This window comes from Protobothrops mucrosquamatus, unplaced genomic scaffold, assembly GCF_001527695.2.
Source record: "Protobothrops mucrosquamatus isolate PMUCROS unplaced genomic scaffold, P.Mucros_1.0 scaffold2625, whole genome shotgun sequence".
NCBI classification, from domain to species: domain Eukaryota; kingdom Metazoa; phylum Chordata; class Lepidosauria; order Squamata; family Viperidae; genus Protobothrops; species Protobothrops mucrosquamatus.
Genome location: NW_015388679.1, coordinates 387,993 through 406,744, shown reverse-complemented (window position 1 = coordinate 406,744; position 18,752 = coordinate 387,993). Strand labels below are relative to the sequence as shown.

At 39.7% G+C, this 18,752-nt stretch overlaps 1 protein-coding gene across 1 annotated transcript in view; it reads right to left on the bottom strand.

Annotated features, from left to right (window-relative positions):
* SLIT2 (slit guidance ligand 2) overlaps nucleotides 1-18,752 on the bottom strand; it is a 193,580-nt gene that overhangs the window by 29,162 nt on the left and 145,666 nt on the right. Inside the window, exons 14-25 of the mRNA XM_029285971.1 lie at nucleotides 18,358-18,432; nucleotides 16,648-16,791; nucleotides 15,520-15,663; nucleotides 12,575-12,741; nucleotides 9,179-9,311; nucleotides 7,656-7,724; nucleotides 6,738-6,809; nucleotides 5,292-5,363; nucleotides 4,398-4,469; nucleotides 1,910-2,073; nucleotides 1,152-1,276; nucleotides 736-833 (exon numbers count right to left, since the gene is read on the bottom strand). Coding sequence (XP_029141804.1) covers nucleotides 736-833; nucleotides 1,152-1,276; nucleotides 1,910-2,073; nucleotides 4,398-4,469; nucleotides 5,292-5,363; nucleotides 6,738-6,809; nucleotides 7,656-7,724; nucleotides 9,179-9,311; nucleotides 12,575-12,741; nucleotides 15,520-15,663; nucleotides 16,648-16,791; nucleotides 18,358-18,432 — 1,335 coding nt within the window. The remainder of the gene's footprint in view (nucleotides 1-735; nucleotides 834-1,151; nucleotides 1,277-1,909; nucleotides 2,074-4,397; nucleotides 4,470-5,291; nucleotides 5,364-6,737; nucleotides 6,810-7,655; nucleotides 7,725-9,178; nucleotides 9,312-12,574; nucleotides 12,742-15,519; nucleotides 15,664-16,647; nucleotides 16,792-18,357; nucleotides 18,433-18,752) is intronic.

Sequence of the window (18,752 nt, the reverse complement as noted above, 5' to 3'; positions counted from 1 at the left end):
CTGGGGAAGGCCTCTCCACCACGAGTATTCTGGAGTGCTACTTATTCATTTTTTTTACCCCTATAAAGTTGTGATTAAAACAGCAATTTGTCATATTAAGCTGTTTCAAATTAATTTCAAAGAGAAATCAATCCAGCCGTTGCTTGTAATTTGTGCCTGTAATTGCTTATTAAATAGGGGGAATCAAAACTGTTTCTAACAAGCTAGCAGAATTTTTATTATGGGATTATGGGATCCATTTATTACCGTTCTTAGCTCCATAATTTAAGAGGTACATCTGGAGGGCCTGCATTCTGTGATTAAATAACTCTAGATTAAAAAGGGCTCACAGCATGTTTACCCAGCAGGGTGCTGGCCTGGAAAATACATCGTTAATTTTGTGTTTCACCGGGATTTACCTCTGATCGTTTACAAGCTGCTAATACGAGGCAAAAACAAAACTTCTGAATTGTGAGACTTTCAGCAGGAATCTACTTGGCTGTTAATTAGGACAACAGAGGCAAAACCATGTCATCTTTCCCCACCGTGCTTTGAATAAGAACAACATATTTACAGCATAAAAAGTTTTCAGAGTGCATTAAGCTCATTGATGTTGTATAAAAGACTTGGAAATCAATATACATCACCCATTTCATTACTGGGAGAGTAATGAAAGAGGAGCAAAAGGTGACAGATTCTCTGCCGGGATAGAGATGACTTCCTTTTTGTACGTTATTTTATTTTTTTTTAACTCACCAAAATCCATCCTTTTCATCTTCTTTTAAGTGGCAAGTCCCCCCTTCTTTACATGGGTTGCTGATGCAGGCATGGATCAGAACCTCACAGTCTCGACCCTAAGCGCAAAAGAACAAAATTGTCATGCGGCATAGAAAAAAGGGCGGAAAATGGGTTTTCTTTTCAAATGGAAACGTGTTTATGGATTCCACATCCACAACCCATCGATCTTGCCAGCCTATCTTTCTATCTATAATGGAACCATAGCACCCTGGAGTCCAGAAGGAGGACCTCTTTCTGACTGAGAACCTGAAATAAAACTGTAAACAGAACCGGGCATTAGGAACGAACGGAGGGATTCGCTCTGCAGGGTGACTCATATAGAGGATACAACAAGCGCGCTAATTAAAGAAGGCAGCTTTTAATGTCTCCTATACCTTGAAGCCATACGGACAGGAACAACTGTAGAAGTCCACCGGGTCATTGTTACAAGCGCCCTCGTTTTTGCAGGGGTTGGATAAGCAGGGGCTACACTTGGCAAGAATGGAGACATCCACGGGACCTTCAAATAAGCACAAGTTCTTTGTTATAAAAAAGAGTCCTGGCCTCGTTTCATCTAGGGCAGGGGTCCCCAAACCTGGCAACTTTAAGATGTGTGGACTTCAACTTCCAGAATTCCCCAGCCAGCATGAACTGCCTGAATCTCCTGATTTCCCCGGTACTTGACATAGTTTTGTAAAGTCAACACCAGCCCATGGCAAAGAACCTGGCATCTGTGGCATTTGCTTAACAACCGGTACAGAGGGAGGGGAGAGGAGGGGAGAGGAGAGGAGAGGAGGGGAGAGGAGGGGAGGGGAGAGGAGAGGAGGGGAGAGGAGAGGAGAGGAGAGGAGAGGAGGGGAGATGAGATGAGAGGAGGGGAGATGAGAGAAGGGGAGCTTGAAATGTGGGCTCTCTCCACAGCTCTCCAGCCTGCCAAATCGTTATCAACTCTGGGCTCACTACCCTTGAGTTCCCACAGCTTAGTTTTTTGTTGTTATGACTAACTGGACTCTCATCCACATCCCCTCTCCCAGCATCAATCAGCTCTAAAAGCGAAAGAGAAAAATGAATGCATTTCTGAGGGATGTTAGCAGCATTGACAAGCACTTGCACACAGATTATTATGGAAGTGTTTCCTTCCTGCCCACCCTACCTGGGCAGGTGAATTTCTTGGAGGGCGTTGTGAGGAGGAGTTTGTCGGCCATTTCTCCAGGGCCCATGCACCGGGCGATGCCCGGCTCCTTGTATTCTGACTTCACCCAGTCGGAGAGCCACTGCATGTGGCAGTCGCAGTGGAGGGGGTTCGCTCCGATCGCTCTGGGGGCAAAACAGAAGCCAAATCTGTTTAATTCCGAACCGGTAAAATGAAAATACAGGTAGTCTTCCACTTATTGCAATGAATAGTTTTGTCACATGTTAAAAAACAGGGGATCCACGACATACAACAGTTGACTTAGGGAATGTTCTTACAACAGCACTGAAAAAAAGTAATGAATGGCTGTTTTTCACGCTTACATCCACTGCAGCATCCCCGTGGTCACGTGATCAAAATTCAGACCCTTGGGCAACTGACTCATATTTATGACAGTCAGTGTCCCGGTGTCACGTGATCCCATTTTGCCACCTTCTGACAGGCAAAGTCAGTGGGGAAGCCAGACCCACTTAACGTCCATATTACTAATTGAACAACTGCCGTGATTTACTTAGCAACTGTGGGAAGAAAGGTCGTAAAATGGGGCAAAAGTCACTTAACAAATATCTCACTTAGCAACAAAAAATTTTGGGCACAATTGTGGTTTGTAAAGAAGACACAAAGAATGCCACACAACTAAAGCTATCGAACAACTGACTCGACAGCTTCGGCAATTAGATGCTCAAGGGATGCTTATAATCCAACACCTTTTTAAAATGGTTTAAATTGTTTAGTTAGGATAGCGTAGCAGCAAAAGTCTGGGCTGTGGAGATCCAGCTTCTACTCCAGAACTTTGTTTTCAGTCACAGAAGTTCACTTGTTGTCTGTGAGCATCTCTTTGCCTCATCTACCTTACACAACTATTACTGTTGGGAGGGGAAAAATGAAGGATTGCTATATTACAGAATGACAGAGTTGAAAGGGACCTTGAAGGTCTTCTAGTCCAACCCCCTGCTCAAGCAGGAGACTCTATATTATGCCAGACATGCTGCCTTCTTGGAAACCTCCAGTGATGGAGCACCCATGACTTCTGGAGCAGTGATTAATTGTTCTCACTGATAGTTTCACCATAATTCTAGACTGAATCTCTCTTTGATAAGTTTCCATCCGTTGCTTCTTATACAAATCTTATCACTATTATTTGATAATCCAATCTATGAGTCAAACTGTTAATACATGGACAGAAAGTTGAATTCCTTCAAAAGCCCTGGTGATTTAGTGGTGAAGGTGCTAGATCAGGCCTGGGGAACTGCAAGTTCTAGTCCACCCTCAGCCTACAGAAGCTTCCATAGAGTTTGGACCTGTCAGTCCCTCTGTCTTAGCTAGGACTGCCTCATGAGATTACTGATGTGGGGAAAAAAATAGGAGACTGCTATGTATGTTGCCTTGATGTCTCAGAGGAGAAGCTGGATGGAGATCTTACCAATGAACCGATGAACGCTGAGGTTGGAAGCACAAATCACAAACAAACGTTTCTGCTTTCCTGCATATGCCCGTTTCCATTTCATGAATGTTTGCTAATGTATTGAAGGGTTCGGACATGCTACATATTAGCTAGAAGACATGACTGGGTGGACATCCCGGCTACATAGGTAGCCAAGGTTACCTCAGGGCATGTCCAAACATAGTCTCCCTGTTAAAAATTATAATTGCGCAGAGGTAAATCCTTATCTGCCTTCTTTCACCAAGTACAAAAGGCGACAAAATATCTATCCGTGGTCCATTACTCATTAGAAGTTTATTACTTTTAGGCTAAATCCCTTCCAGTTAACTGGATATGAATACTTTTCTCATTGTATTACTGGAGTGTTCATCTGCAGCTGATTATATCCCTAAGTAACTCTCAGAATAGAGAAATCCATCTTCTACACAATTACACTGCTAGAAGCATCTTTTATGCACGGTGTTAAAGACAGGAGCAAACTGCATTTTACCTGAACAATACGTGAGATTATGGTAGGAGTCTCAATCAGTGGTATAATATATATTTTTTCTATCCTGCTCTATGGAGTAGAGAGCTGGTCTCTGACAGAAGGCCACCTGAAGAGACTAGAAGCATTTGAAATGTGGATTGACAGGCGGCTGTTACGTAGAAGCTGGGTTGACAAGATCAGAAATGAGGAGGGGATAAGCCGCCTGGGAAAGCCGAGGGAAATCATCAAAACAATTAAAAAAGGAAAATTAGAATATTTCGGACATGTGTTGCGACACCCAGAAAAATACGGCATACTCCATTTAATCCTCCAGGGAAAGATGGAAGGCCAACGAGGTCCAGGCAGAAGAAGAACATTGTGGCTTCCAAATCTAAGGGACCGGTTTGGACAAAACTCAGCAGCCCTTTTTCGTGCAGCTGCTGATTAAAAACAGGATCGCCAACATGATCGCCAACGTCCGATAACGGATATGGCACAAGAAGAAGAAGAAATTGTAAATGGGGCCAAATACTCACAGGTGGGATAATGCTGAAAGATCATTAAAAGCACCTTCAGGAACAACAGAGATGTCATTTCCATGTAAAGACCTAAACAAGAAAGAAATAAGGAAACAGGGTTAGAAATTACTCCTTCTCTTGATCCAGGAATGCAAAAAAGAGCATTTAAAGATGCACATTAATGATGTACCGCAAAATAACGCTTGTATGGATACTACTTTGTAAATAGGAGCCTTTATCAAAGGCTGACAACATCTTAAAATGAAGCCGGGCATCCTACGGAGATGAATTCAGTTTATTTCAAAAAACCAAGGCTAACTATCTCCCTGACAAAAAAATTTTTTTGTTGTTCGGTGAACAAGTCCTTGGTATTTTATTTTTAAACCAAGAAAAATTCAATTGATTTTCCTAACATAAGTTGCACTCTCCATTATTAAGAGATTCTGCATGTAGCTGAAGTTCGATGCATTTTTGGTGAGGGTGTATAGATGTTTTCTATTGTTTATAAACTTACTTTTTTTTCTCATTCCAACATTAATCTTATCTACTTATCTAATCTTATCTTAATCTATTCCTGCATTTATGTTTTGATTCTCAGTTAGTCCACCAGCCCATCTAAATAGTCACATACGCCAACTATGCTTAGTTTTTGGAGATCTGCCCAGATGGGCTAAGCTACTACCTATTGTAAGCAGCTACAATGGCAATGGAAAATAAATACACGTTTTCCCAGATTTTGCCATTTATATTACAAGAGTATATGGGATAAAACCAAATGGGAAAATACACCCTGGAGTCACAACAGGGTTGAGCTTAATTGCAAACTGCGCACTGCCCGGAGTCCCTCTGTGAAAAGTACATAAATAAACTAAATAATTTACACAGAAAAGCAGGGAAAGGAATATTACTTACAGCAGTCTAAGGGACCTCAAGCCATCAAAAGTCCGTGTTGGAATACATCTGAGCCGATTATAACTGAGAATTCTGAAAGTATACAAAATGTTGGATTTCTAAACAACATAATGCAATAAGGAGTTACCTAGAATTACATAGAATCCTAGGGCCGGGAGGGACCTTGGAAGTCATCTAGTCCAACCCCGTGCTCAAGACAGGAGACCTTTTACCATCCCAGGCAAACGGTTGCCCAATCTTTTTTTCAAAACCTCCAGTGAGGTTTTCAAGAACCTCCAATCCACCACACCAGCGGGGGAAGTTGTTCCATTGATTATTTGTTCTTGCTCTCAGGAAATTTCTCCTGAGTTCCACATTGGATCGCTCTTTAATGAGCTTCCCTCAGGTGCTTTGAAGAATAGGTCACCCCTTCTTCTCTGTGACAGCCCCTCAAGTACCGAAAGACAGCTATGGTGCCACTCCCAATTCTTCTCTTCATTAGGCTAAGCATACTTGGTTCCCTTAACTATGGTTTAACCTCCAGACCCCATATCACCTTTGTTGCTCTGCTCTGCACTATTTCTAGAGTCTTAGCATCTTTTTTGTATTGTGACAACCAAAACTGAACACAGTACTCCAAGTGGGGCATCACTAACGCGGTATAGACCAATACAATCACTTTTCGTGATCTTGATGCTATCCCTCTGTTGATGCAGCCCAGGACTGCACTGGCTTTTTTAGCAGCTGCAGCACATGGCTGGCTCCTATTCAAGTGTCCACTAGGACACCTAGATCTCTCTCATAGTTACTACTGTTGAGCCAGGGACCACCCATTCTATACGTGTGCATTTGATTTTTTTCTGCCTGTGTGCAGGATCTTACATTTCTCATCACTGAACTGCATCTTGTTGATAGGCCCCAATACTCAATTCAATCAGAATAGACTGGAAAGGACCTTGGAGGTCTTCTAGTCCAGCCCCCAGCTCAAGCAGGAGACCCTATACCATTTCTGACAAGTGTTTGTCCAGTCTCTTCTTAAAAACCTCCACTGATGGAGCACACACAACTTCTGGAGGAAAGTTGTTCCACTGGTTAATTGTTCTCACTGTTAGGAAGTTTCTCCTTAATTCCAGGTTGCTTCTCTCCTTGATGAGTTTCCATCCATTGTTTCTTCTCTTGCTTTCTAGTGCTTTGGAAAACCCCTCATTTTTGTAGGAGCCCCTCAAATATTGGAATATTGCTATCATGTCCCCCCTACTCCTTCTTTTCTCTAGACTGGCCACAGAGATGCTCAAATCTGTCAAAATCCTTCTGAATCTAAGTGCTAAGTGAGGTCCAAACAGCCCGTTCCTCTACGGATCATTCTTCTTCAACTTCTTTTCTCTCTCATTTGCAATGATAACACAGTTATAATCCAAGTAGTAAATTAGTAAAGCTTATTGCTTTATTGAAAGAATAAACACTTACAAAGTGAGCAGCTGACTCATGTTGCTGAAACTCTGGTTTGAGAGAGTGCTGATTCTGTTGTTGCTTAAATCTCTGCAAAAACAACACAACACATTCAGAAATTTTCTCTTTATTATAACAAGGATGTTAAAAAAAAAAAGAATTGTAACATTGTTACCGATAAATACAATTTATCAGCACATTATTTTAAATGGCATTTGGTTTATCATGTCATCTGTAGCAGAAGATCCAGTAAGTTTTTGATGTGCAATTATATACAAGAACATTCAAACCGAACAAGAACACCAATAGAACAAAAAGAATTGGACCTTATATATTAAAAATATATGAAATACGTTTCTTTGAATACAACATGGTCTCTATATATTTAAATAAATTCCTGAGTGTGCCTTTGTATTATAGAAGATTTGCATTAAATTGAAAGAGTCATCGCCCTCTTTTAACGGATGCATATATTCATCTTATTTTTTAAAAAATATAAACATAAGTCAATACTTTATCTATACATACTGCAATGTGATTTATCTCTTGTTAAGGCAAATTGATCCTTGCCTTTTTCAATGCAAACACAGCTATCATGTTGAAACAAACACATATCTACTGAGTTTTTTAAAAATAAGTTTTAATAATCCCTTGATTTTTCGCTACACCATCTATTGCTGAAAAGTCCTACACCGAAGCAACTAAACCGATTTCTTTTCATACTAACTGAGTTGAATATCCTTTCATTCATTTACGCTATACCTATCCCTCACCAACAGTAAGCAGGTATCTGCCTTTTTTTGGAGTTACCAGAGATTCTGCTTTTGCATTTCCTAAAAAAAACCCTCAGATATGACGATCAGACAGAAAAGCATTCCAAAATATAGCATAAAATGACATCAGTGCAGAGAAATAAAAGCTTTGGAAGTTACTTACATCAGAGTTAAGTGCTTGTAGTTTGATAATTCTTTCGGAACAAGGGTAAACTGGTTTCCATCTAGATAACTACAAAAAAAATAGATAGATAGATAGATAGATAGATAGATAGATAGATAGATAGATAGATAGATAGATAGATAGATAGATAGATAGATAGATAGATAGATAGATAGATAGATAGATAGATAGATAGATAGATAGAGATAACCTTTATTCTCATTTTTTACTGTGGGCACAAAGGCACACATTAAAAATGAAATTTAGTTGCTTGCTCCCAAAGTGTACACATACACGACATACATTTAAACATATTATATACAACATATGTATAGACCTACACCCTTACATATATAAAAAATAAAGGCAGGCTGTTGTATTACTTAGCTGAAATCATTAATAGTTTATTTCACCGCTGTCTAATATTCAGGGGTGAAGTCCAATTTTCTCCATGTCAGGGTTAATTCTATAAACCTTGTGAATAGAATAGAGCTGGAAGGGACCTTGGAGGTCTTCTAGTCCAGCCCCCTGCTCAACCAGGAGAACCTATACCATTTCAGACAAGTGACTGTCTAGCCTCTTCTTAAAAACCTCCAGTGATGGAGCGCCCACGATTTCTGGTGGCAACTTTTGTTCCACTGGTTGATTGTCCTCACTGTCAGGAAATTTCTCCTTAATTCCAGGTTGCTTCTCTCTTTGGTCAGTTTCCATCCGTTGTTTCTCGTCCTTCCCTCTCATGCTTTGAAGAATAATGTGACCCCCTCTTCTTTCTGGCAGCCCCTCAAATACTGGAACGCTGCTATCATGTCTCCCCTGTTTCTTCTTTTCTTTAGACCAGCCAAACCCAAGTTCCACAGCCATTCTTCGTATGTTTTAGTCTCCAGGCCTTGGATCATCTTAGTTGCTCTTCTCTGAATTTTTTCCAAACTCTCAACATCTTTTTTGTGATATGGTGACCAAAATTGGCTGCAGTATTCCAGGTATGGCCTTACTAGAGTTTTATAAATTGATTATATCTCCACTCAGTTCCTTTTTTTAAAAGAAGATAAAAGAGTCCCCAAACTTGTAGTCCATTTGTTGAAAGGAAGTTATTCAAGATACTAATCTTTTTAGTTGCCCTATTCTACACTATGACACACTTTTTCAAACATGTCAACCAGACCGTGTCCCAAACATATAAAATATTACAATAATGGTAGATGGAAACTTATTATTTTGATTTGGAAAATACATTATACTATCTATTTTAAGCTCTAGAATAAGCCTAACATGTTTAAAAATAAAATTTCCCAATCTTTCCTCCTCATAAGAAAAAAAAATCCCCAAAGATGCTGAAGTCACTTTTTTCATCATCAAATCAAAGTGAATAATTATCTATCTTTAGATAGTCCCTGAAAAACCACCGTTCATAAAGAATATAAGAGTATTTGTGACTTTCATAAATGTTTGTGAACTCATAAAGTCATTTATCTGCTCAAGACAGGCACACAAAACAAGCATTTTTTTTAAAAGGTGCTGCTTACAGTTCAGTAACCTCTTTTGGGATGCCTTTCGGCAGCGTTTTCAGTCCTTTGTTACTGCAACGAACTACGGTATCCAGACACGCACACTCGGCTGGACAGCGGGACACGGGGGAACAGCTGCTCTCGTCATTCCCTGATGGAAATATGAAACAGAATAAGAGTTAGAGAGATGGCAAGAGGGGCAGCCGACAAACTTAGAAAATAATAAAATTAAATTAAAAAATAGTAAAAAAATAATAAAATAAATATAAAATAATAAAACACAAAATAAAATAAAATAAATTAAATAAATATAATAAAGTAAAATAAAAAATAATAAAATAAAAAATAAAATAAAATAATACAATATATAGCAAAATAAAATAAAAAATAAAAAATATAATATAATATAATATATAGTAAAATAAAGTAATAAAATAAAATAAAAATAAAATAAAATTAACATAATAAAATAAAGTAAAATATAAAATAAATAAAATAAAATAAAAATATAATATAATATATAATATAATATATAGTAAAATATAATGTAATGTAATGTAATGTAATGTAATGTAATGTAATGTAATATAATATAATATAATATAATATAATATAATATAATATAATATAATATAATATAATATAATATAATATAATATAATATAATATAATAGTAAAATAAAATAAAATAAAATAAAACACCAGCATTTAACCAGGGTGGACTTCTTATGTTTATTAACCGTGTGAATTATATATTTGTCATCTGTTATTTTTTATTTGTACACTTTTTTTGTTTGATGGTTGCTAGTTTGATCCGCCTTTTCTTCTTCTTTGTTTTGTATTTTAACTTTGGAAATAAAATAAAAGAATTATGAAAACAAAATGAGGTTTATTCGGCTAGCGTGTTCCACTTCAAAGGCGTTTGGAAGCCGTGTTTATGCCTCCGGTTGCATCTTCAAGGACACGTTCCAATTACACCTTGAAGAATACATTTCCATTGTGTGTGTGTGTGACCCTCTCTTAGGAAGCGAAGGTGGCAACGTTTCTGTTGCCAGAGTAACTGGAGAAACAGCACTGCATAAACATTGTAAGCATAATAATCATTCTGTGTTATTATAATAGCTCAATGTCTTTAAAAAAAATACACAGCAGAAGGAAAAGGGGATTAAAGCAAAAAAAAAAAAAGACCAGAGAGAGTAGAAGTAAAAAAAAATAATATTTTTTTTTCCTGGCTTTTGAGTACTTTGCACTTCCCACTTCTGTATAACAAATCGCTCGTGTTCCTTTTTCAAATCAGGAAAATCATGCAATATAGCAATAGAAGGGTGAGATCTGAAGAAAAATAAATCTATTTGTAGCTAATTATTCACAGAAAAGGAAACTACGGTGCTTTCAAAATTTTGGCTACAAATGTCATTGTACTGCTGCAATTCTACAATGAATGTCGTAGACAAATCCACATATAAACACCAACACAAGATTGTTGCATTTTCTTATCCTTGAAGGCCAGAAAAAAAACTACATTACTGGGGGAAGATATTTATAGTAGAAAATGATAAGAAACAAGAGAAATCTCTCTGAAGTCCTAATTAAGTCTCTCAACATGTCTCTTAAACACGTAGAGACGTTTAAAAAGATGCTGTCCATCGTTTTGTGTGTTGCACGTTTAGCCAGAATTTCTTTTATCTATTAATAGGGCTTAAATGAAATTCAACTAAAATTGTAGTTCACAGTACGTCATGATTATGGATAATTTTAAAGCCTCATCGACACTCTCTCAAAAATGTGGGGCCAGCCCATCTGTCTACATGAGTTCAACTCTAGTTCAACTACTGGAAGAGAACTTGCACCTGGTCCTACAAAAGAAAGCCCTCAATTCCTTTCTTGATATCAATGCATCCACTTGGATGGGTGATGGTCCACCTGGATGAAATTCTTCATGTACTCCAGAATGAGACCTCACTCGTGCTAGTTCATTTTTGCATAGTTAATACTGAAAGGGAGGAGAAAATATATTGAATGGTTCAACTGCCCTTGGTGTTATCTACCAGAGCGTGGAAATTGGCTTTATTAGAACATCAAAGCTTGTAGAAACACCCCTAATACTTGCCCCAATTGCAAACATTGGGATAGGCAATCATGGACTCTTTATGACCTGTGGACTTCAACTCCCAGAATTCCTGAGCCAGCTGGGAGTTGAAGTCCATAGATCATAAAGGACCATAGTTGCCTACTTCTAGCCTACATCATGAAGGCAACAAAGAGGACAATATTTTGCATAAAGGCCAGGGCTAGATGAATTTCTTTACAACCATTAGTAGGTACTTAAGGGCTGTGACAAAAGAAAGTTAGAACCACCGTGATCCAAGTATCACGCCGGTCATAAAATTTACAGTAATGCTTAGTGGTTTTTCTTTTGGATCCAAAGATTTCAAAATAGCTGCATGAAGACAGACTCAGCTGAGCGATCCTAAGTTCTAGGAGGAATTTTGCATTACCTGAGAAAATCAGAGTAGACTGCTTACGGTCTTCTTAATTAATCTGGATGTGAACCAAGTTAGACCCGATTCAAAGTCTTGGCATCTCCTGACACACATATCCATGTTATGCTCACCTTTCTTATTTCAGAAAAATCCCCAGCGTACACTCTCATGTCTGCCTCTCCCCCTGTGTTTAATGGGTTTGCGCACAATGAACTGAGAATGGAACCGTACCTGCAGCCGAACGTATTGCAAAACAATCTTGTGTTTATTCGTGATCTAATTTTCCCAGGAAGAGGCCAATTAGTAGACCCTGGAAAAGTGCCAATTGTTCGGCCTATAGATCCTGTTACTGCCTTAGCTCAACTGATGAGAAGCGAAACGTCTTCAAAGAAAAAAGAAAAGAAAGTGCAGTTGCTTCGTGAAAAAGAATTTTTGGAATAACTATAACCACTAGATTGAGAGTCTTCATAGACCAGGGGTCTTCAAACTTGGCCCTTTTATGACTTGTGGACTTCAACTCCCAGAATTCCTCAGCCAGGCACGCGTGCCTGGCTGAGGAATTCTGGGAGTTGAAGTCCACAAGTCATAAAAGGGCCAAGTTTGAAGACCCCTGCCATAGACATTTACCAAAAGGCAACTGGACTCTCTTGGTTTTTTTCCTTGAAAATGTTTTGCTTCTCAGCCAAGAAGCTTCTTCAGTTCTGAAGAATGAGAAGTAAAAAAACCCCAAGAAAGTCCAGTTGCCTTTTGGAAACAGCACTTTTGGGACAAACATGAGGCTGGAGGATGGAGAATCTCCACAGACTTTCACTGAAGTTACTAGAGCGGAGTAGTAACTCATTGGAGCAGGCGGCAGACCTGCTCACAGATTTTGAGAGACTCTGTAGTAACGGAAAGAGGCGATGCCCGGATTTGGCCATCTTCACCTTACCATCTTCACAGGTGAAGTCCTGAATGGCGACGTCCTGAATAGGAATCTCCTTGAGGAAGTACGGCTTCTGGCACCGGGGGTTGCCGGTCACAATGCGTTTCTTACGCAACCACTCTCCCAACCACGCTAAGTGGCAGTTGCAATTGAAGGGGTTGGCTAAGAGGTTTCTGCAAAGGGCAACACAGCCACACGCACAGTGAAGTTGCAAAAGAAGGAAACCATTAAGACATCCGCAACAATTAAAAGTTCTTCCATTTTCTTTATAATAATAATAATAGTAAAGTTGGAAGGGACCTTGAAGGTCATCTAGTCCAACCCCCTGCTCAGGCAGGAAACCCTATACCATTTCGGACAAATGGCTGTCCAGTCTTTTCTTAAAAACTTACAGTGTTGGAGCATTCACCGCTTCTGGAGGCAGGTTGTTCCACTGGTTAATTGTTCTCACTGTCAAGAAGTTTCTCCTTAGTTCTAGGTTGCTTCTCTCCTTGATGAGTTTCCTTCCTTTGCTTCTTGTCCTGCCTTCAGGCGCTTTGGAGAATAGCTTGACTCCCTCTTCTTTGGGGCAACCCCTGAGATACTGGAAGACTGCTATCCTGTCCCCCCTCGTCCTTCTCTTCGTTAAACTAGACAGACCCAATTCCAGCAGCCGTTCCTTATATGCTTTAGCCTCCAGTCCCCTAATCATCTTTGTTGCTCTTCTCTGCACTCTTTCCAAGTTCTTTGTTTATTTTTGATAAGAGAACTAAAAATGATTGCTTTGCTTCTTTGCCCTTTATCCAATCTGGAAAGTTTCCTATCTATCTTCCTATAAAATTCTGAGTAGCAAACTTACTACAAAATGGCGACCAGAAAACCTGGCTTGAGGCCTTCTCATTAAGCACACAAAACACCTTCAAATTATAGTCAAAACAACCGTGTCTACCCCAATCCCCCCTTCTATCCAAACCTCAGGATAGCCAGATTTGACTTGGAGCTTAGAAATCCTGAGACTCTTATTTAGAAATAATTTAAAGATGTCACAGATCCGACTTGCTGTCAGACTACCTACACCTGATAATATAGTAATTTAATGTAGAGACGAAAGCTGATTGCCTTATATTATTAAGCTTAACCTGAAAATTGCTCTTTCATTAATTTGTCTCCTCGAGATTTCCATCTCTTATTGGCTCCAGAGAATGGGTTTCCCATCTAAACAGACAGCCCAATTGATTACATGTCACATATAAAATGAATTTCCCCGCATAAGTCTCAGGTTTTTTGGCATGTCCACATTTCAGAAAAGGCCTTTGACAATTTCATTATTTATAAACATGCCATCTTAAATAGGCACAGATTAGTCATCAGGTATAACTTGTCACGTTTCGGGTGGAAAGAGAATTAAATATGTTGGCAATTATGTGTCTCAGGAATTCCTACCCCAGAAAGTTGCATTTTTAAATACAGCACGTTTTCTTCTCCTTCTGTCTCCATTAATTTGGCTTTTCTTCCAGGAAAAATAAAACAGTTTTAAGACTAGGTGGTTCTGGGAAAGGACATTTCAAATATATTCATGTAGAATGCAATCCTTTTTTTTTTTTTAAGCTGGGAGTAAGTTTGACTCAAGGGTTTAGAACTGTAGAGGCATGGTTAATAAATATGCTTAAAGAGCAATAAAGATGATCAAAGGCCTGGAGACTAAAACATATGGAGAACGGTTGCAGGATTTGGGTATGGCCAGGACTAGGGGTGACATGATAGCAGTATTCCAGTATTTAAGGGGTTGTCACAGAGAAGGGGGGGGGGTCAACCTATTTTACAAAGCACCAGAAGGCAGGACAAGAAACAATGGATGGAAACTAATCAAAATGTCCGAAGATGATTTCCGTGGTCATGTTGCCAGCATGACTGTACACAGAGGCGCATGGAAGGCTGTTTCCTTCCATTCCTAATGAATGGAATAGGAAATATGGGGAAATGAGATGGTACCTATTTATCTATGAGGTGGTACCTATTTATCCACCTGCATTTGCAGGCTTCCGAACTGGAAGCTTGGCAGGAGTTGGAGCAAGTAACGGGAGCTCACCCCGTCGCACGGATCTCGGGCCTTGAACCCAGGCTATGACACGCCCAGCATCTTTAACCACCCCCAGTTATGGAGTAGCTAAAAGCAACAGCACCACTTGGGCCTCACTTAATGCCCCTTAACATGCAAGCAATCAGAAGAGATAAGGAGCTCCTTGTCTGTGTAACTACATCCTTAAAAGCTTCGTATGAGTTGTCCTTTCAGTGTTTGGAATCATAGTACCAACAGAATTGTCTTATGTTGAATCAAGTTGCTTGGATTGTTTGGATATCAGATATACTAGCCTTCCCTGTGTAAGCTACACTTGCTCAGGTGGAATTTGTATCCTGCGTGCCTTTAAAATGCTCCTTATGTATCCAGTGGGGATTAAAATTCAGAGCGCCATTACGTTGCTGAGCTTATGAGCTTATGAGATTCTTTGGGGTGATTAATTCACAAAAGCTTTAAGAAGGCTGCAAAATTCCTATCAATGTTACGGCTTTTAACGGTCTCTGGGTTTTTCATGGAACTTTATTTTATGCACATTTTCTGTCCTTTGCGTTGTTGATCAGTCAATAAACAATTGCCGAGCACCAGGCAAGGAAGAAATGGTGATTTCCCAAAAGCTGGACCGGAATCTATGGACCTTTCATTCTTATGATTCATATCCAGGCGTGTCCAGAAGTGTTTTAGATGCAGGACCTGAAATGTTTTAGGAAAAACACACGCCAGCTACTATTTAGACATTTTATAGATAGCTGAAGATTTGAGTGAAGCTTTTGGTGTAAACAGCATCACTCATCTAACTTTGTACATATTTGGGCTCGTTTTGTAATTTGTTTATCAGTATGTCCGATGAACCGTCACTTACTGGCTGAATCTCTATTAACACAAACCAACTTACAGGGTGGAGAGAGAATGGAGAGTATCGAAGGCACCCGGAGCTACGGTGGTTATCTGGTTATCGTACAAGGAGAGCAGCCGGACAGAACCCAATCCCGTGAAGCTGTCATTGTTCACACAGCTGATACGGTTGCTCCTTAGCATTCTGTAAGGAAAGAAAATAGGAACAAATTATTTATTTCACCCACTCATTATTATTCCTTAGAGGTTGCTAATGCGCAAAACAGCATCGTAGAACATCCCGAAACATTCCATTTCTACTCTGGGCCATACCAATATGGCCGTTCTTTGGGGGGGTGTTCTGGTAGGTTTCCAGAACCACCAATGGCCCATGGTGCTTGGGATGTGGTCCAGACCCAACTGGAAGGATGCTTCTGGATCACCACAATCGGCTTTGGGTCCAGGGAAAAACTTCTCAAAAACCATTGCAATGGCCCAATCAGTGTCAATCCTGGAACAGGAGGTTTTGTATTTCCTTATGAACAATATAGTGCACTGCGTTTTCCATAATGAACAGAGTAGGAAATATGGGGAAATGAGAGGGAAGAATTTGGAAGAAGAAGAAGAAATACAAATTAGGGAAAAAAAGACATGGAGTCTTAAAGACAATGAGAGAGGATGGAGGTAAGCTCCCTAAATAATTAAATTATTAGACTGTCTCCCATTTCCTTGGGTTATTCCTCTCCTAGCCAGCAGTTCAGCACAAAAATTCTTCCTTGTTGCTTTCAGGCCGTTTGCCAAATCTTTAAACTGGTCTTCTCAAATCACAAAACCTGGCTTCGTTAAACAGAAAACGGGAGAGACAAGAAAGACAAAGTCCCAGAGGTGCTTTTTCAAAGGACAACTGGACTTTCTTTGTTTTTCCTTGAAGATGTTTCGCTTCTCATCCAAGAAGCTTCCTCAGTTCTGACTGAATGGTGGAGAATGGAAGGATTTATGATTTTCTCCACCATCCAATCAGAGCTGAAGAAGCTTCTTGGGTGAGAAGCGAAACGTCTTCAGGGAAAAACGAAGAAAACCCAGTTGTCTTTTGGGAAAAGCAGCTTTGGGACAACCCTGACCTGGACGACGGAGAATCTCCACGGACATTTCAACGCAAAGAGGAAGGAGGAAAAGATTGCAGACTTACAAAGTCTTCAGACTTTCCAGGCCTTTCCACATTTTGTGTCGTACATTTTCCAGCCTGTTACTGGTTAGCAGAAGTTCGTTGACGCCAGCAGCTCCTTCGAATACGCCTTCCTCAATGTCAGCGATCTTATTATTGCTTAGATTTCTATTGCATATTCAGAGTGAAGAAATTACAAAGAAATGTCCTTTGGATAAATCATTTCTAGAACTGAGTTCTTTTAAAAAAAACAAATAAACCCACATTGATTTCAAGAGAGCAATAAGTAAGGACTTAGCATTCACATCAACCAGAGACAGTGATTCCAGAAAAGGGGAAGGAAAAATTATTTCTAAAATACTATCGTAATCTAGTGACAAGAATCATTTCAAGAACTTTGAAAATATGAATTAAATTTTTGTTGTTGTTAATTGAGAAGTCGTGTCCGACTCATCGCGACCCCATGGACAACGTTCCTCCAGGTCTTCCTGTCCTCTGCCATCTTCTGGAGTCCATTGAAGTTCACGCCTCCTGCTTCAGTGACTCGATCCAGCCCCCTCCTTCTCTGTCATTGTCCCCTTCTTCTTCTCTTGCCCTCCATCTTTCCCAGCATCAGGCTCTTCTCCAGTGAGTCCTTCCTTCTCATTAGGTGGCCAAAGGACTTGAGCTTCAACTTCAGGATCTGGCCTTCTCAAGAGCAGTCGGGGTTGATCTCCTCTAGGACCGACCGGTTGGATCGCCTTGCAGTCCAGGGGACTCGCAGGAGTCTTCTCCAGCACCAGAGTTCAAAGGCCTCAATTCTTTGGCGCTCAGCCTTTCTTATGGTCCAACTTTCACATCCATATGTTGCAACTGGGAAAACCATGGCCTTGACTATACGCACTTTGGTTGGCAGGGTGACGCCTCTGCTTTTTAGGATGCTGTCTAGATTGGCCATGGCTTTCCTCCCCAGGAGCAAGCGTCTTTTAATTTCTTGGCTGCAGTCCCCACCTGAGGTGATCTTGGAGCCCAGGAAAATAAAATCTGTCACTACCTCCATTTCTTCCCCATCTATTTGCCAGGAATTGAGAGGGCCGGATGCCATGATATTTGACTTACATTAAATCCCACTTTCTGCATGCTTGAAGGTACGCTAAGTTTTTATCAAGGTAAAATAACGCCAACTAATAAACGTTGCCTTTTTACACAATTTTTATAGTTCAGTTTCCACATTCATAGCTTGAATGCTTTTTTCAGCCTGCTCAAAAATTTAGTTAGCCCCCACAATTTTTACTGCAAGAGAATCACAAGCTGTATTCTAAAAATACAGCTGTAGGATTTTCAAAAGTTGATCGCCCATCGATCCCATCTGAACATATTGAAGTCTGAATATTGGCTTTCAAGATTAATGCCAGCCTTTTGAGGTAGGCCAGGTCAGGAAAACAGGCCTCAGCAATTTCGAGAATGCCACTTTATTCTCGTGGGGTATCTTGAAAGTTTTTCTCTCTCCCATCTTTTGCTGAACAAAATCAAAGTGGAATTATTCTGAACTTGTTTCTGACTCTTCCTTCAATCCTGGGACTGTGTAAATCTCGCAATGTATCTGAAGGCATACAGATTATGATAAATTGATCATCACAAGTTGGTCATCTCAGCAGCCTTACTTTCCCCTTAGGGTATTTTTTTATTTTCCCCTAAAAGTTAATGATTGCACAGAGACCATTTTACACAGTACAAGCGGATAAATAAACTCACATTTTACGCAGCTGGGGAAGCTTTTTGAAGATCCCCGTGGCTTCCAGCACTGTAAATTCATTGTTATTGAGTCTCCTGTAAATGGAAACCATAATAAATGTGTATGTTTGAATTCCTGTCTTTAGTAAATCTATGCAAATACAGCAATTAATAAAACACTGTCAAATTGTGAGGGGAAAAAAAAAAACCCTCTGGCCATCTGGTGAAATTTAGAAGCAGAGATGAACTGACTGCAGCTTTTCATAGAGCAGCTGGTTAAAGTAATAAGCAACATGATTTTATCTGAAAAACTGATAGTGCGTAAAAGTTACAAACAATAAGATATGCATTCACTAAAAAGGATACAAACAATAAGATATGCATTCACTAAGCAAGTTATGTTTATAGTTATTTAT